Below are 18,697 nucleotides of genomic sequence, written 5' to 3' on the forward strand. Positions count from 1 at the left end.
GAAGCAGTTCTGTTTCCTTTAAAGGCAGTCTCCCTGTCCTATAAATGGCACTCGACCAACTTTACACTGTGGCACAATGTCCAGCTTCTTTCCGTGGCTCCAATTCCGAAACGGGCATCTTCAAGGACGTCATGGGTGTGGCTCCAGACCATCCACTGACGGCAAAGTCCAGACTCCGCCCATCCCATCCCTTTTGTTTGAAAAGGAGAAAAGAAGTGTCCCCAGCAACAATCGGACTCAGAACTAAGGATTCCACAGCCGAGGACCCCAGTGCAGCCGTCCCTCGCCACTTACTGTTTCGACTTGCTGGCGGCTTCACTCTATGGTGGTTTTCTCTAATGCGTATTATATTATATTTGAAAAAACCGCGACAGAGCGAAGCCCGAATGTGGAAGCGCGAAGTGGCAGGGGGGCTGTGAGTCAGTCAAGACTCCTACTTCGCGGAAATCCATTCATCGTGGGAGAGCCTGGAACTGATGAACCGCGTCAGCGAGGGCGCACTGTGTCTCGCTTTTCTCCTCTTCCCCGTGTCTGAACAAGACCGGGGGGCTCCTGGCCACCCGTCCAGTGTGAGCAGCAGAGGGGAAAGCCCACCATCCTACCTGAGACATCACCGCTGCCATCTCAAACGTCCCCACGGTGTCCATGTTGGCCACTATGATGGGAATCCCTGAGTAGGTCTGCTTCGAGTTCCGAAAGGTGAAGGTCCGTTCAAGATCCACCTAGTGGCGAAAAGGGGAAAGAAGTGCTTTGCTCTTTGCAGGATTTGTGCAGAAATTTTCGAGTCTGAAGCAAGTGGTAAGAACACAAGGGAGGTGTCTGTCCCTTAGTCCCTGGGTTCTCTTAGTGCCAGGCCAGATGTTCCCCAGACAGAAGAATCCCCAAGGACACCGAGTCCAGGGCCGTCATCCAGGTCCGAAAGCTGACCCGGCTTCTCGGCGTCGCCGGTGCGAGGCACTGCGCGCTCCGGCTTCCAGCCCAGCCTCCAGATCCTAGCGCTCTCCCTCAGGAGCCTCTCCCAGCGCACTGCCACCGTCTACCCCAGCCTGGCCCACCCCAGCCCTAGACACCCCCATACAAGGCCCCTCTCCCCACTTCCCAGCCCTGGAGAAACGTCCCTCTTCTGAGAAAATCCACTCGCTCTCCCCTTCCGTTCTCACCTCCCACTCCAAACTCACCCTGCGGCGAGCTGCAAGCCATTAGCCCCTTGACCTTCCAGCCTCCTCCCGGCCTGTGGTTAGGAGCCTCTTTCAAAGAGCTGGGGCGAGTACGTGGCAACCACTGTCTCCGCGTATAAACCGACCCTAATGTAACTTCATCTTTGGGCATCTGGGACTAACTCAGCTATTGGAAGAGCTAGGCCGTGACAGTGGGTTCACCAAGAGCAGTGTGCTAGGTGTTCGTCAAGAGCTAGCAGGTTCAGAATGACTTCTTGGACCTGGGGCAGATGGCGTGCAGATCCATCCCTCCCCCCTCCCCTGCTCTGTATGCATCACAGGCGGCCCCCTGCAGGCTCCATCTCCCAGGCTGCTTTCTGGCTGTGTTCAGCCAAGGCGGTCACTGGGTAGGAAAGTGGGGGAGAGAGGAGGATGGGGGAGAGGGCCTGGGCGTAGGCCGGTAGTTCTCCCACAAGCCCTCTGCTGTGGCCTGCAGCATCTTTGTTCCAGCTGTCCCCAAGTGATCCCCATCCCTGGGCCTCAGTAAGATCATCTCCCCACCTTTGGAAGTGTCTTCTCACTGCTGCCGATCTCTGGGTGCCTCAGTAGCTCACCTGGCACCTCAGCAAGATCGGGATGTCCTGCATTCAATTCCCTCTTTTAAATATTCAGCACTGTGTTTCCCTGGCTGGCCCTGATGGATACGGCCCACTGGACGTGGGCACCTCTCCCAGCAGAGCCAGCAAGAGAAAGGCTGGTGTGACTCTTAAGCTTCTGAAATAAGCCGGACCCACCCTACGTGAATCCTGGCTTCGTGAGTACGCCCCCAATAATCATTTCCCACCAGTGTTTATCTAGTTCCTTCTTTTATTCTTTTCATTTGAGACAAGTCTCACTATACAATCAAAATGTGAAAAAAAACAACAGCACAAAAAACAAAAACCACCAGGGGGCATCTCTGGACTCCTCGCTTTTTCAGGTCCCTTGCTTCTCCACACCAGGCTCCCTGTCCACCTGGCTCCCCGGGTGAGCGATGGCAGAAGCATGTCCACACTGGCCTTAAACAGCAACCAGTGAGGGGCAATGAGGCGCTGTCACTGCCTCAGCACATGGGCGGGCCATCCCTTTCTCGACTTCCTCATTATGAGTCTTGGTTCTACTTTAGTGAACAAGGTACATTTCGATTCTGAAAGATAACTAATGGGGTCTATCTGTTGCTGTGCTGCTAAGGGCCCTAGCATTTTGACTTCTCAGGCTTAAAATAATCAGAATTCTTTGGTCTCAAATTACTGACACTCTGCCAAAGATGCATGGGGAGAGATGCTATCCTGCACCCAGCTGAGCTCACAGTGGGCTTTTCTTGGCGCTCCGAAACCTATCTGTCGGCAGTACACGAAAACAGAGATCTCCAAGGACAGGTCAGCCTTAGCAATGACTCTTCCCCTCATGTCTAGTCTTCTCCATACGGTAGAGTCTATGCAAGCCTTAATTCAAAAAATGATCAATAAAATTATCTTCTCAACCTTATCAACTCAGACACACACCAGACCAGTTGTCCAGCTGCCGAGGAAGAAAACTTGGAATTTAATCTGCCACAGCTGGTCAATACAGTAAATATAGCACCCCCAAATTCTCACTCTGCTAAACTGTCTTGAAAGGGAACATCAAGGAATAAACCACCCCTCCCCCACCTCAAAAATGCATGTTTCTGCAGCTCTTCCTTTATTTTTTAATTTTTTTTTCTTTATTGATTTTAGAGAAAAAGAAACACTGATGAGAGAGAACATCGACTGGCTGCCTCCTGCATGCCTCCCACGGGGGGGTTGGGCCCACAACTTGAGCATGTGCCCTGACTGGGAATAGAACCGGCAACCTCCTGGTACATGGATCAATGCTCAACCACTGAGCCACAGCAGCTGGGCTGCAGCTCTTTAAAAGCACCTTCATTGAAGTCAACCAACATTAGAGCCCAGAAGAACAAGTGGAGGCCCTCCGAACACAGTGCTAAATACCTCCATGTTACAAGTCAAGCTAACAAGCTGCAAGTCAAGCTAACAAGCTGCTACATAAAGTTTGTTCTGTCCTCCTACCTTAACAAACATAATTTCAGTAATGACCTGGAAAGCACCAGAACATGGTGTCATGGGGAGCCAGCCCAGGCACCCAGTCCACATCTCCACCCCAATCTTGTGTGCACACACATGAACACCCCAGTCCACACATTAAGTTCCCTGCACACATACACATCCACTCCCACCAACACGTGCAACCTGGCCCCTCTCTGAAGTTCGAGGCAGCATACCAGCAGCACCGGTGGCCCTTGAAAAACACACCTGGCAGGGAGCCCCTTGCAGGCCTTGGAATCAGCTCCCCTCACCAGGGCCAGGAGATCCAGGATCCTGAGTACCTGGAGAAGGGCCTAGAAGGAACAGCACAGCCCACAGGCCCTGTCCAGTGAGGAGGAGTCAAGGGACCCTTCCGTCTAGATCTGGGGACGGTACTAATTAAAGCAATTCTCTTATTCACTACATTGTTCCTTATCCGTCTCACCTGTAGATCATAAGTCTCTGTACAGGGACAACGCCTTTCATCTTTGTGGTCTTACTGGCTCAAAAGTGGAATAAATTAGCCCTGGCCAGGTGACTCCATTGGCTAGAGTGTCATCCCGTGCACTGAAAGTCTGCAGGCTCGATTCCCAGTCAGGGCACATACCCAGGTTGCCAGTTCAATCTTGGATCAGGGCGCGTGCGGGAGGCAACCATTTGATGTTTCTCTCTCACGTTGATGTCCCTCTCTCTCAATTCCTTCCTCTAAAATCAATAAAAACATCCTCGGGTGAGGATTTAAAAAATGGGGGGAGGGGTACAAATTAACACCTAGGTGAGGAGCAAGAATAATACCATTTTGGCTCCCAGCCTTTTTCAAGCAATGCTTGGTGGGCCCCGGCCCAGCCCTCTGGATGTGCTCTGTCCCCTGGAAGTGTCACCATCAACTCTCAGGAGAAGCACGCACAGCTGCACATTACTGGACAGCCAGAGGTTCCATAAATGGAAGGGGTCCCTGTGGCCAGTCCAAGCATACACACACACATGAGAATCATCATAGGCTGATGTCCAAAATCCACATGCTTGGGCTGCCTGAAACTGAATACATCAGAACCTTTGTGTTCGAGACAAGATGTGTATCTTTGGAGTGTCTTCCTAAATGATTCTGAGGCATCCACAAATAACAAGTCTAGTGAAACCCTCTAGTTTCACAGAGCACAGCTGTTACGGTTTGTGTCTCCCCCCAAAAGATGTTGAAGTCCTAGCCACTGACATTTTTTGGCAATACTGTCTCGGCGGATGATCAAGGTAAAATGAGGTCATTAGGGTAGGCCCATTCCAATATGACTGGTGTTCTTTTAAAAGGGGGGAATTTGCACAGAGACGCACAGAAAGGAAGAATGTTATGTGAACATGAAGGCAGAGATCAGGGTGATACATCTACAAGCCAAGAAACACCTACGACAGCCTGTAAGCCATCAGAGAGAGGGGACTGGAACAGTCTCCCTCCCGCCCTCAGAAGGAATCAACTCTGCCAACACCTTGGTCTGGGATTCCCAGCCTCCAGAGCTGTAGACAATAAACATCCGCTGTATGAGCCCCCCAGTCTATGGAGCTTTGTCACAGAAGCCCTGGGGACCTGATCCAGAGGCAAAGGAAATATAATTTGTGACAGAGCTGGGACTGCAAATCAGATTTCCTTTCTCCCAGCCCGACAGTCTCTCCATCTGCCACGCTCTCATCCCTGGCTGAGGGTCCCTCAGGCTGGACCAGAACTCTGCTCACTGGACCACTGGAGAAACAATCACTCCAGAGACTTAAGGGGACCGATACTCAGTGTCATGTCGTTTTCCCTGTCCCAGGAAAAGTGGCCAATTTTCTGATGCAAATTCTCTTCAATACTTGACTTCCAAAGTCGGAGTTGCATTAAGTTTTTGTTTTGCTTTTAAAAACAAATCTTACGCCCTGGCCAGTTTGGCTCAGCGGTTAGAGCGTCGGCCTGCGGTCCGGAGAGACCCGGGTTCGGTTTTCGCTAAGGGCACATACTTCGGTTGCAGTTTGTCCCCGGCCCTGGTTGGTCGTGCGGGTGGCAGCCACTCGATGTGTCCCTTCACGTCGATGTTTCTCACTCTCTCTCCCTTCCTCTCTCTCCCTCCCACTCTATCTGTACAAAAAATGGAAAAATATCCTCGGGTGAGGATTTAAAAAAAAAAACAAACAAACAAATCTTACTAGAGCAAGGACTGAGTTGGGACATCTGAGCCAGGAATAGGTCCTGGGGAAGAATGTGGGCTCCCCAGTCTATCAGATAAGGACAAAGTCTTGCCTCAGTCAACAGACAAGTCAGTCCCTTTGAAAAGATGACCCAAATGCCCCCACACAGCCTGTGGCACTTAACTCTTGTGTGCCAGGGCTCATGAAGACACAGGTAAAGGCAATAAGTAGAGGGCCAGTTGAGAGATGACAGCCCATCTGGTACAACCACTGGAAGGTCACCTGGCCCATCTCTACCTGTACCCTTTTGCCTGTGGAAGGTAACTTCAAATTCACTTTATGTGACACTTATGGAAATGCCCCAGCAGGAGTACTCAAACTTCCGGGTGGGAGGTCACTCTGCCTTTCTCTCCACGTCCTGCTCACACCTGATGATCAGCACCAGGCCTGGCTCACAGCAAAACTGTCCCCCTGATCAATCTTGTCCACGTCGAAACTCTCCCTTCTCAGTAACTCTGCTCTCATGGGGTACATTTTCTTTTCTTTCTTTTTTAAATCCTCATCTGAGGATATGTTTTTGTTTTGTTTTGTTTTGTTTATTTGGGGGGGGGGACACCCATATGAGAGATAAACATTGACCAGTTGCCTCCTGTACATGCCCCAACCAGGCATCAAACCCACAACCTTCTGGTGCACAGGATGACGCTCCAACCAACTGGGCCACCTGGCCAGAGCTCACAGGGTATGTTTTCTGTCCTGGCTCCACACAAATCTGCTCAAAGTCGATGATTTACTAGTTATTTACCATTCAGCTTCCAATGTGCATTGCGATATGACTTCTGCCAGGGGGCATACATTTGGCTTCTATCTGATTGTTCACTGAAAAGTTTTTAATCTGCCTATAAAAAATTTCAGGCATCCACAAGCAAACTGAGAACATATCGAGCAGGGATTAGAAGTCTAGCTAGATCTAGGCCTAACTACATCCCGCAACACCACTGAAGCAGGCAGATCAGGAGGGTGGCCGGCCAGGCAGCTGCCGCAGGCACCAGGGAGCTCAACTCACACAGGCACCAAGTGCAAAGGCAGTGCCAGTTAACTCCCGTTTCCAGGCGCAGAGCTGCAAGCCCCCTCAAAAGTGGAAACACGGAAACCTTTTCCAAGACGCAGAGTTTTCATTGCAATGGACACATGTAGCTTGCATGGTGCCATCAGAGGCTGGGACATTAATAGTTTCAATCAGCCCAAATTATGAAACCAAACAATACATATTATCATGCTATTCCCTTTGTTTTGTTTTTTATCCTCACCCGAGGACATTTTTGCATTTATCTCTCAAGAGAGAGAGACACCGACTGGTTGCCACCCACACAACCCCAACCAGGGCGGGGACAAACTGCAACTGAGGTACGTGCCCTTACTGAGAACCGAATCCAGGACTCTCTGGTCCGTGGTGCGATGCTCCAATTGCTGAGCCAAACTGGCCAGGGCTACATACATTCTTAATGTTTTATCTTCTCAAGGTGTTTCCTGGTCAGAAAATCCATATAATGTATCCTTGTTTTAAACATATAATTTTTCTTAAAAGTTTCTCTCTTCTAAGTGAATTCTGAACACATATTTAAAGAATATTGAGGCCACCAAATTATTAGTCTGCCTAGACCCCACATCTTAATGTGGCCTTAGGTACTGACCACAGCTTGTACTTGGGGAAGCCCAGGCCGGCCATGCGAACTGTTTATTTCCCTTTCAAGAGTCTGCCCCACTCTTTAGCGCCTGAAAGAACATGAAGGACAGGCACAGAGTCACCCAATCTAGGCCAGTGAGACAAGGGTTAACCATTTCTCTCTTGCCTGTTCCAGTCCTGTGCTGCCCCGTCCTCCCTGGCTGCAGCTTGCCAACCCTCCTGCTTGAGAAGGTGACTTGGTTCTGGTCATTGGTTAAAGCAGGAGGCCTCCCTAATTCAAACAAGCCCTTGGCTGGCAGCACCAGGCACGGCAGTTGGGCTTGGGCACCGGTGGGCAGTCCGCTGACTTATGAGTGGTGGTTGGACTGGGGTGTAAGAAACAGCTGCTGGCTCAGCCTCCTCCTGTTGACTCCTGTGGCCTCCGGCCTCCAGACCCAGGGCAGCTTCCTCTCTGGCTCTCAGCAGACCAGGCAAAGCCGTGGTCACCAGCACACACCACTCCAGAGGACTGTGCCTTTCTGTGCAGCTGGTTTAACCTTCAGAGTGTGACCTTCCTCCTCACCAGTAGGGGCATCCCTACCCCCACTGGAGCTATTTCAGTCCGGCCTCCACCTGTTCTTCAGGCTTTAATTCAGTTTGTCCCCCAACCCCACGCCTGCACCCCAGTGCTTTCAGCTTGTCTAGGTCTGGGCAGCTGTCCAGTAAGGAGGGTGCCACCAAGCGCGGGTCCCCTGCCTCACTTCAGCAAGGCCACTGAAACGCGGCAAGTAAACGGAACTTCTGCCCTGAAGTTTCCATTTATCAGACATTTTAAAGAAATCCCATTGCTGGACCTGCCACTAAACCAGCAACAGTTTTCCCCACTATGAAACAGCGCCAAAATCACAAGGATCTTCCGTTGTTTTTCGTCACCTTTTATGATCTGGCTCCACTGTGTTTTCTCCCTAAATGCACCCGTCCGGCCTCCCCATACTTTCTCAGCACTTGGCCACTCGATCGTGGCTCCTCTGTGGTCCGGTTCTAACGTGTACTCCCCCCGCCCACCCAATCCGACGGGTTTGGAATTTTAGGCCCCAGCTGGGCCCCCTGAAGACGCCTCCAGTCCTGGCAGGGAACCAGCTGGCTTCCCCCTTTCTCAGGTGGTGGAGAGGGGCAGGGCAAAGGGGGCCAGCACCCCAGCCACCCTCGGACAGAGAAGCAGGCGCGGTGTTAACCACCACGCACCGCCTTCCCCGCCCTTCCCCCGCGCCACCCCGAAAAGCAGCGCACCCCGCGGCGGCCTCCGAAGAGTCCCACCTCTGCTCGGCTCTTGAGGCTGCTGCGCTTGGGTCGAAGCAAGACATCCTTGAAGTCCAGCTTGAGGTCCGCATCGATGCGGGGCATGGTGCGCGGCGCTAGCCTGGGGCCCGCAGCTCGCTGCTGCGGAGCCGGCGCGCGGGGCGGGGGCGGCGGGCCGCGGGGACCGGGCGCCGGGCAGGGACGGGGGCGGCGGGCCGCGGGGACCGGCGCCGGGCAGGGACGGGGTGCGGAAGCCCGTGCTCGCGGGCGCCCGGCGCGCACGCTGCGCTCTTAAGGCCGCGGGCTCCCGCAGCGGCGCTCCGCCCGCCAGACTCCGAGGCCGCGCCCCGCCCGGCGCCTGGGGCCAGGGTGGGAGGGGAAGGGGGGGGTCCGGGTTAGGGACAGACCAGTAGCTAAGAAGTCCGCGAGTGACATTTTTAACAAGCCCCCTCCTTTTCTCTCTCCCTCCCTCCCAACCCTCCGTTTACAGCCTTGCTGATTGCGGTGCCGAAATTGGGCGGGGAGGGGGTGGGGGCTGTCATCGAGGTCCCCCCTAGGGAGGAGACTTGGCGTGTGACAACCTTTCCCAGGGGAAAAGGCCACTCCTTGAGAGGTTTTGCTTCTCCTTTCTCTCATTTCAAGCCCAGTGTGCCCACCAGGCGCTGAGTCAGACCTTCACATGCAGAGAAATAAGAAACCCTTGGGAAGCTGAACAGAATTAATGAAGAGTGTGGGCTGGTGAATCTATTTAGCAGCAATGGGATTGTTGACACAACTTTTGGATCGTCTAGGTCTCAGGGGTGGGTGGGTTGGTTGGGTTGGTTTTTATAAAGGCAGTGGAGTACATAATCATCACAGATCCTGGGATTTAAGGGACCTGAGTCCCCTCCCTGAAGTTACCAGGGATGGCAGTTTATTTTTAATTCACTGTTGACCTTTGGGAGTCTTGGAGAGCTTAGGAATGTGCTTATGTGCTTGGTTGGCCTGCGCTTTCTCATTCACTCTCCTAACGACCCAATAAAGAAGGAACCATTTTGCAGATAAAGTAGGTGAGGATCATATACATGAAATAACTTGCCTGTGTTTGCAGTAAAAAATATAAATATCTCAGTCCTTAACATACAATACAGCCCAGGCCGGTTTGGCTCAGCGGTTAGAGCGTCGGCTTGGGGTCCAGAGAGACGGGGTTCGGTTCCCGCTAAGGGCACGTACCTCGGTTGCAGTTTGTCCCTGGCCCTGGTTGGTCTTGCGGGTGGCAGCTACTCAATGTGTCCCTTTCACGTCGATGTTTCTCTCTCTCTCTTCCTCTCTCTCCCTCCCACTCTGTCTGAACAAAAAATGGAAAAAAGTCCTCGGGTGAGGATTAAAAAACAAACAAAAAACATACAATACAAATTTAACTAAAGCCACTTTTGCCCTGGGAACCTCTGCCTGGCTTAAAAACCTGACCTCAGCTACTTCTAGACGGTTGACCTTGAGGGAGTCACTTAATTTCTCTAAACCTCAGTTTTCTCACAGGTTGCAAAGAAAGGGGAAGATAAAGAGTCTTATCCTTTCCCAGGCTTATGTGAGAATTATAGTGTGTGTGTGTGTGTGTGTGTGTGTGTGATAATGCACACGTATGCACGTGGACACAATGCGTATTTCATAGTTGTGCAATAAATGGTAGCTATTTATTTGGAGTCACATGTTACATTATGTTAATTTGACCTGGGCTTCAAGGCTAAGGCGACTTGATTCCATTCTTCTGTAGGCCTCTTGGCTGAGGCAACTAAATAACTCCATTTTTATCATCAATGGACCTTCTTTGATATTTTTCCAATAATAGATTACCCCTAGAAGTAAAGGAATTTTGCCTAAGATTATAGTTGCCTCACGTGTTGGGAGGCATTTGCAGTTTCCAGGTATCGGTATTTACAGGCATTTGCAGGTACTCACTCGTGAGCCCAGTGAATAATGCTAATTTTGACTTCTGTAATCGCTGTCACACCCACTATAGTACTGGTCCTCTGAGGGGCGGGGGGGGGGCAAAAGGAGGATGGGGCTTCTGTCTTTAAAATTGGACGAGCAAGAAGAATCGTGGCTGCTGATCTGAGAGGAGACTATGCCCCCGCAGCCTGCTGGCGAGAATAAAGCGCTCCTTTACAATTTGGCTGTGTGTCTCACATTATAACAAATTATGCTTTATATCCTCACACTAGTTTGCTAACTACTCAAAGGCAGTTGTCTGTGGTTCTTAATGCATTCATATTTTGTATGGCATAAAGACACATCACAATATTCATTTAACACAAATGTCTTCAAAAATAAAGGTAATAGGGGAGGAAAATAATCTTCCTTCTACCCTCTAAATTCTTCTGACTGGTCTAATAATCAAATTAACATGAGAAACATTAACAGGAGAAAATAATCAAAGTATTACGTATATACATATAGGGGCTCCATGAGACCATGATTCAAGGACAAATTGGATGCTTAAGGCTTGTAAGTTGTGGTTGTGGTTTGGAATTTCAAAGGACAGGAAAGCATTTCACAGGGAGATGGAAAAGCAAACAATGGTTAACAAATGTGTGCTGGGCCATCTGGAACCACAGGACACAGGACTTTGATCAAAGGGCCTTGCTAGGTTCCTCCCTATCACATACTACTTCAGGTTAAACTAGTTATCTATGATGTTACCTCCCTTCCTAAAGCTGGTCCTAAATTCTTTTAGGCAATTAGGAGGAAGTTTAAAGGTTTTTCCTCAGTCTTTTGTTAAAAAAAAAAGACACACTATAAAATAATCCATATCCCAAAGAGGCATGTTTTGGGATGGCAAATTTTGCTTCCCCTCAAGGTCTTAGTCCATCCCACTTGCTCTCATAACCTTTGCCCCACAGGAAGTCCTTGAAGTTTCACTGGAGAAAATGAAAGTTATCAGGGAGAAAATGGAAGTAACCACAATTAGTCCGGGCAACAAAATGTTTATGACTTTTATCAAATCATTGGGAGCCAGCCAGATGTGCTGCTTATTTCCAAAGTAGTGAGGGGGCCTAGCTCTGATCTTGAGTTCCTAATTAAAAACAAAATAAGAGTAGAATATAATTACTATATAGTGTGGTTATTTAAAACTTATTCTCCCAAAAGGGAAAAGAAACTAACCTTGTTAAGCAACTGCCTGAGATAAAGCACAGGGGTGAGTGAGGGCTTTATATTTATTGTTAGCACACTGTCTTAAAAGAAAAGCATCCTCAGGTTGAACTTGCTCATGTACCTCTCCTCTGGTTTCCTTGCCCACTCCCTTTCTATTAGACTCCAGACAGAGCTCACATTACATATTCCATTCCCTTTCCTTCTGGAATGTGTCGTCGTATCTGCTCTCTTGCCAGGCACAAAACCGCACTCCTATAGAGTCAACTTGAGTCCCTGATTCTCCCACACCAACCTAGGCTCCTTTACATATTTATTGTACCTTCTGTGTAGTCCTACTGTACTTCTTCTTACACTATAACAAGTCACCTCTTAGTACAAGGACTTCACGTAAAAGTTCTGACTAGACAGACAAAGCCATAAAGATATCTAGAATCCCATCCGTTAACATTATATTGTCAATGGCAGAGTGGTACCAAAAATTACGTGAGAATATAACCTCCAAAATTATGTAGGATAAAACCCACTTCATTATAGAGGGAATCATTTTCTATATTCATGAATTAAGTTTGCTATTATATTTTTTTCAAGGATTTCTGCATCTAAGCTCATGAGGCACATTAGTCTGTAGTTTCCTTTTGATGTCTTTATCAGGGAAGTAGTGCCCTCATAGGATGAGTTGGGAAATATTCCTTTACTCTTTTATTTTCTGAAAAAGTTTATATAGGATTGAACTGAGTTCTTTAAATATTTAATAAAATTAACCAGTGAGCTAAAATTACATGGGATGGTACTGTTATTGGAGAAATGCATGGATGGCATTTCACTGTTGCTAGTGGGAGTAGGTTCTTGGGGTACCACTGGAATAAGGATTTCCAGAGGCCCCCACAGGAGGATGAGATGAGGTAGAAAGCTTTATTTTTGAGGAATTACATCTCAATTTCCAAAGTCCCATTTCCCTTAATCCAGTCGTGGAAGATGTGCAGCTGGAGATTCAGTAGCACTAGAAGCAAAGCCAGCATCCAAAGTTTCCGTTCATGTTGGAACTAGGTCTGGTTTAGCATTAGGCTAGTTACAGCCCACTAGTGCACTGTGTGCGGGGTCTATATGGCCCACAGCCCAGCGCAGGAGCATAAGAGCCCTGCAAGCCAGGAATCAAGTGCAAGCAAGCAAGAGAGCAGGAGGGCAAACTCCTCCGGTGGTGGGAAGCGTCTGGCCCATGGGCCATATAAGGAAGGCCCTCAAAATCAGTACCAGCTAGCATCGCACGCCTCACCAAATTAGCCCGACCAAATATAGCAGGCTAATTTTGAAGTTGGTAATTTTGTATGGCCTATGAACGATGTTATAAATATGCAAATGGCCCTTGGCAGAAAAATTTTCCCCACCCCTGTGAGATGAAATATCTCCAATGTTCCCGTGCTTGCAGTGGCCACACCTACTCTGGCCAATGACCTGTTTCCAGGTGTGACTGCAGGCAAGTACGTTCCCTATTTCACCCACTTTATTGGGCATTTGTCCACCTCCACCCTGTCCAGTCCCTGGGGAGCGTTAAACTGCAGCTTCCCGGCAAAGCTGCACAATGGCATGCCCACAATATTTGGCTTTCCCTTTGCTCCTTCCCAGTTATTCATAAGTAATGTGTCAGGATGGCCGAGTGGTCTAACACGCCAGACTCAAGCTCTGCTTCCCAGTTATTCATAATTAGGTTAAATTACAACAGTATCAATATAATTATTCATTTTTAGTAGATAAGCTTCCCTCAAAACCCAGAAGTAAATAAAATTAAGTATTAAAAAGTTGGAGATATTTCAAAATTATAATATTTAATATGGGGATAAGAAAAAATTAGTGCATATTTGATAGTTTGTGTATCTGTAATATTTAAGAACATCTGTACCACTGGATTAACAGAACAGCCTCTAACGCCAATTCAAACTGTATACTTGAATAATTGATGTAAACTGAGAAGTAGAAAGTAAAATGTATTAAATTTATGTAGATTGTTGGGACATTTCAGAGGACACAAGTTTCACATACACTATTTATAAAAGTTGATGGATTTGAAAGTTCAGCTAGTTGGTGAGCTCCCTACTTTCCCATGCATGATAGTTGCTGGGGATCTTGTGAAATGCAGTTAATGCCTCAGAACACCTGGGGTGGGTTTTGTATTTATTAGCATGCGTAAGAATCCCTGGGGACTTTGAGAAAATGCAGGTTTTGCCGCAGTAGGTCTTGGGTAGGGCTAGAGGTTTTGCATTTCTAACAAGTGCCTAGATGAAGAAACTAAGTTCCAGAGACCACTGTCCGAGTAGTGTGTGTGGGTTTCGAATGAGTCACCTCAAGATGTGCCTCTCTGGTATGCAAATGATTCTGAGCAAAGGCAACTTTAGTGAAAGGCTCAAAAGAAACTTCCAGCTGAGGGATGTCTGTGTCTCTATTGTTTGTTTATTTATTTCCATAACGGATTTACTGAGATATAGTTTACATGCAGTTCACCTAAAGTGTACAATTTAATGATTTTTTATTCTATTCACAGAGTTGTGCAACCATCATCAGGATCTATCTTAGAACATTTTCATTGCCCCAGAAAGAAACCCTGTACCCATACCATTCACTTCACATTTGTACACTTTAACCCCACCCCCCACAGTCTTAGGTAACCACTAATTTTCTTTTTTTCTCTATGGATTTTCCTATTTTGGACATTTCATATAAATGGAATCATATAATATGTGGTCTGTAGTGACTGGCTTCTTTCACTTAGCATAAAGTTTTCAAGGTTCATCTATGTTGTAGCATGTGTCAGTACTTCATTCTTTCAATGGTTAAATAGTATGCTAGTCTGCTAAAATTTTGCACCCTGAATGCCTTGCTTGCTTCACCATAGTCCCAGCCCTGTAACTCAGGTTATCAAGCGCTGATAAAAGGCTGTCCTGACTTCCCAGGGAAAGAGAGTTCTGAGTAGAGAAGGACGACATTCCTTTATGATGGTCTCTAGTGTAACTTGAGCTAAGATTCTGGGACCGTGTGTTTCTTATGAAGAGCTTCAGAGATTGATATCGAAACTGAAAGGTCACTGATCCACACTCCACAGGGACCAGACAAGAGATCACACTCACTCCTGCATTCCAAATAACATTTATGTGCTTGGCTTCTCAGGGAGACTTTCATTTATGGCCAAGCAGAAATAGAGCAGGGGTGAATATAAATTCTGAGGGGCTTAGGGTATAAGAGCAAAACCACTTGTATCCGTCTTTCCCTCTATATTTCTTCACCCTTAAACACACCACCACCTTCCTCCTGACACGCGTGCACACACGCATGCTCTGGAAACACACTGCATCTAAATTTTTGAATGATCAGTAGCATCAATATAAAATAATCCATAGCAGAGGCCACAAGCTGACAGTCCATGGAAGATATGATTGCTTTGATCAACAGGGTGCTTTGTAATATTTTTGGACTAGTTGTCAACATTTAAAAATTGAGAATTTTCACATTGAAAATCTGAATGGCTAGGTCACTTTTAAAAATTGTGAGGCCTGCCTTGGCCAGTTTTGCTCAGCAGTTAGAGTCGGCCTGCGGACCAGAGAGTCATGGGTTTGATTCTGGTCAAGGGCACATACCTTGGTTGTGGCTCGATCCCCAGCCCTGGTCAGGGTTGTGCAGGAAGCAACCAGTCAATGTGTCCATCTACATTGATGGTTCTCTCTCTCTCTCTCTCTTCCTCCCTCCCACTCTGACTGAAGATAAATGAAAAAATATCCTTGGGTGAGAATTTAAAAATAAATAAATAAAAATAAAAATTGTGAGGCCTGTCCTGATTGGCCATCATCTTCTCAGAGGATCACCATCTGCTAGAGATAATCAGCACTGTGTCCTTGCATGGGGCAGATGGTTTCTACTGCACAAACCATTGACCCAACCCTTGACTCAGCCCTCCTAGCACGTGCATGGTCACTTAAGTCCTCAACCCCTGATCAATAACAAGCTGAGAAAAATGCTTCACTTTTCTAGCTCAGTTTGTGCAGAGAAATAGATATATACTTAGTTTGCCGTCTTTGGAGGGCAGGAAATTTATGTGCATGTGTGCATGTTTATTTAGCTTATTTAATTAGACAATTCAATATCATCAGGATAGAATTTAGACTACTAAATGCAACACCAAAATGAGAGAATTTGCCTTCAGGATATGATTCTATCTTTTAAAGAACACTAGAGATTAAACGTATGATGGTATTATTAAGGTTACTATTATGAGTCAAAATTAGTCTGGTATAATCATCTCATTACCATCTTGGTAATTTCATTTCTTTTTATTAAAATCTTCAATGTTGGCAGAAAAGAAGTAAAACTCTTATTATTTGTAGATGACGTGATACTATATATAGAAAACCCTAAAGACTTCATCAAAAAACTCTTAGAACTAATAAATGAATTCAGTGAAGTTGCAGAATACAAAACCAATATACAAAAATCTGTTGCACTTTTATACACCAATAACAAACAATTAGAAGGAGAAATTTTTTTTAATTCCATTTACAATTTCACCAAAAACCATAAATTACCTAGGAATAAATTTAACCAAAGAGGTGAAAGACCTGTATTCTGAAAACTATAAGACATTGAAGAAAGAAATGGAAAAGAATACAATTAAATGTAAGGATATACCCTGCTGATTGGCAAGAAGAATTAATATTATTAAAATACCTTTATACCTAAAGCAATATATAGATTAAATGCAAACCCTGTTAAAAAGACCAATGACATTCTTCTCAGAATTAGAACAACTAATCCTAAAATATATATTAAACCACCAAAGACCCTAAATAGCCAAAGAAAACTTGAGAAAGAACAAAATTTTACCTTCTCTAGTATCCAACTATACTACAAACATACAATAATCAAAATAATATGGTACTGGTATTAAAAATAAATGTATAGACAGTTTGAAAGACACCAGAGACATATGGGGAAGAACTGAATTGTTGGGCATCAGGGCGAGGGCTGAAGAGACAGCTTTCTCCCAGATAGACATGCTGGCAGAGGCCATTGCTCCTTTGGTGAGCCCTTCGCCCACGGGGCTGGCAGAGGGCGGCCATATCTGGGACTCCAACAACTTGGCTCACACTGTTTGCCCAGGCCTGGTGTTTCCCTGAGGCTGTGCCCCATCCAACTTTCAGGCCCATCCAAGCTGTTCCCAGTGGCTTTACCATAGGATTGACCTGTCTTGGATCCTGCTTCAGATTTTCCTAAATTCTCTCAAAGAAGCAGCATCTGGCCTCAGCAAGCCCCATACCTCTCACTAAGTGGTCCCAGGCCCAACACTAGGAGCAGCCAGCCTTGGTTCACAGCTTGGCTTTGCCTGGCCACCTCCAAGTCCAGCAAAGAAGCAGGACATACAAATGGCAGGACATACATCTGTAGATCGCTTTGTAGCTTATGCATGGTAGCCCCAGGTAGAACATAGGCAGTGGCTGACCTTTCCCCAGAGCCAGGACACAGAGTCAACAGCATCAAACCATGTCGAAACACCGCCACCCAACTACCTTCACAAGCCACACACTTAAGGAGTGGACTCAGTGAGTACCAGAGCCCTGCTGAAGTAAGTCTTGCTCTGTGGTGGTAGGCCCCTGCACAGCTGGTCCTCCAAGGTAGTCAGAGGTCAGTGATAAGTGGGCACAGCCAGTCCTTGAAGCTGATCAACCTGAGTAAATCCCTTCCATTGATGTACCAACAGCAATCAAGACTCAATTACAGCAGAAGGATGTACAGTCCACACAAGGGGTACACCTCAAGGGCACAGCTGGGGTGATCAGGGAGGCTCTGCCACTGGACCCTATAGGATACCTACTATAATAGGCCACCCTAGGAAGCCCAGGAGACATAGCAACTCCACCTAATACATAGAAACAAACACGGCAGCCAAAATGAGGAGACAAAGGAACATGTCCCAAATGAAAGAACAGAATAGAACTCAAGAAAAAGAACTAAACAAAATGGAGATAAGCAATCTAACACATACAGAGTTCAAAACACTGCTTATAAGGATGTTCAATGAACGTAGTGAAGGCCTCAAGAGCATAAAAAAGCACCAGTCAGAAATGAAGGAAGCACTGAGTGAAATAAAGAATAATTTACAGAGATTCAATAGTAGAGTAGGTAAAGCCAAAAAGCAAGCCATCGATTTGGAATAGAAGGAAGCAAAAAACACCCAATCAGAACAACGAAAAGAAAAAAGAATCCAAAAAAGTGAGGATAGTGTAAGCAGCCTCTGGGATGACTTCAAGTGTGCCAACATTTGCATCTTGGGGGTGCCAGAAGGAAAAGAGAGCAAGAAATTGAAAACCTATTTGAAAAAATAATGACACAAAACTTCCCTAACTTGGTGATGGAAACAGACATACAAGTCCAGGAACAAGATGAACCCCAAGAGGCCCACACCAACACACATCATAATCAAAATGCAAAAGGTTCAAGACAAAGAGAGAATCTTAAAAGCAGCAAGAGAAAAGCAGCTAGTTACCTACAAGGGAGCTCCCATAAGACTGTCAGCTGATTTCTCAAAAGAAACTTTGCAGGCCAGAAGGAAGTGGCAAGAAATATTCAGAGTGATGAAAAGCAAGAACCTACAACCAAGATCACTCTATCCTGCAAAGCTATGATTTAGAATCGATGGACATACAAAAAGTTTCCCTGACAAGAAAAAGCTAAAGGAGTTCATCACCACCAAACTAGTATTATATGAAATGTTGGAGGGTCTTCTTGAAGAAAAAGAACATAAAAAATATGAACAATAAAATGGCAATAAATACATAACTATCGACAATTGAATCTACAAACAAAATGAACAAGCAGAACAGAAACAGACTCATAGATACAGAGAACAATTTGTTGGTTGCCAAATGGGAGGGGGGAAGGGGGAATGGGTGAAAATGGTAAAGGGATTAAGAAGTATAAAATGGTTCTTAGACTGACAAACCTCAAAGGGAAGGAGGTGGGGAGTAAACCAAAGGACTCATATGCATAACCAATGGACACAGACAACAGTGTGTGGAAAGGCAGGAGGTGGGGCAGGAGCAGGGAGGAGGGGGTCAATAGGGAAAAAGAAGGAACATGTGTAATATATTCAACAATAAAGATAAGTTTAAGAAAGGAGAAACAGATGTATAGATGAATGAAAT

At 46.7% G+C, this 18,697-nt stretch overlaps 1 protein-coding gene across 5 annotated transcripts in view; it reads right to left on the minus strand.

Moving 5' to 3' along the window:
- GMPR (guanosine monophosphate reductase) overlaps positions 1 to 8,535 on the minus strand; it is a 42,918-nt gene extending 34,383 nt beyond the window's left edge. For 2 of the 5 annotated variants that reach the window (XM_036257251.1, XM_036257255.1), the window contains exons 1-2: positions 8,373 to 8,535; positions 603 to 722 (exon numbers count right to left, since the gene is read on the minus strand). In XM_036257251.1, coding sequence (XP_036113144.1) covers positions 603 to 722; positions 8,373 to 8,486 — 234 coding nt within the window. In that variant the 5' untranslated portion in view covers positions 8,487 to 8,535. The remainder of the gene's footprint in view (positions 1 to 602; positions 723 to 8,372) is intronic. The other 3 variants (XM_036257252.1, XM_036257253.1, XM_036257258.1) reach the window with 3 other exon arrangements.
- Positions 8,536 to 18,697: the final 10,162 nt, after the last annotated feature.

This window comes from Molossus molossus, unplaced genomic scaffold (genome assembly GCF_014108415.1).
Source record: "Molossus molossus isolate mMolMol1 unplaced genomic scaffold, mMolMol1.p scaffold_m16_p_12, whole genome shotgun sequence".
In the NCBI taxonomy this organism is placed as follows: domain Eukaryota; kingdom Metazoa; phylum Chordata; class Mammalia; order Chiroptera; family Molossidae; genus Molossus; species Molossus molossus.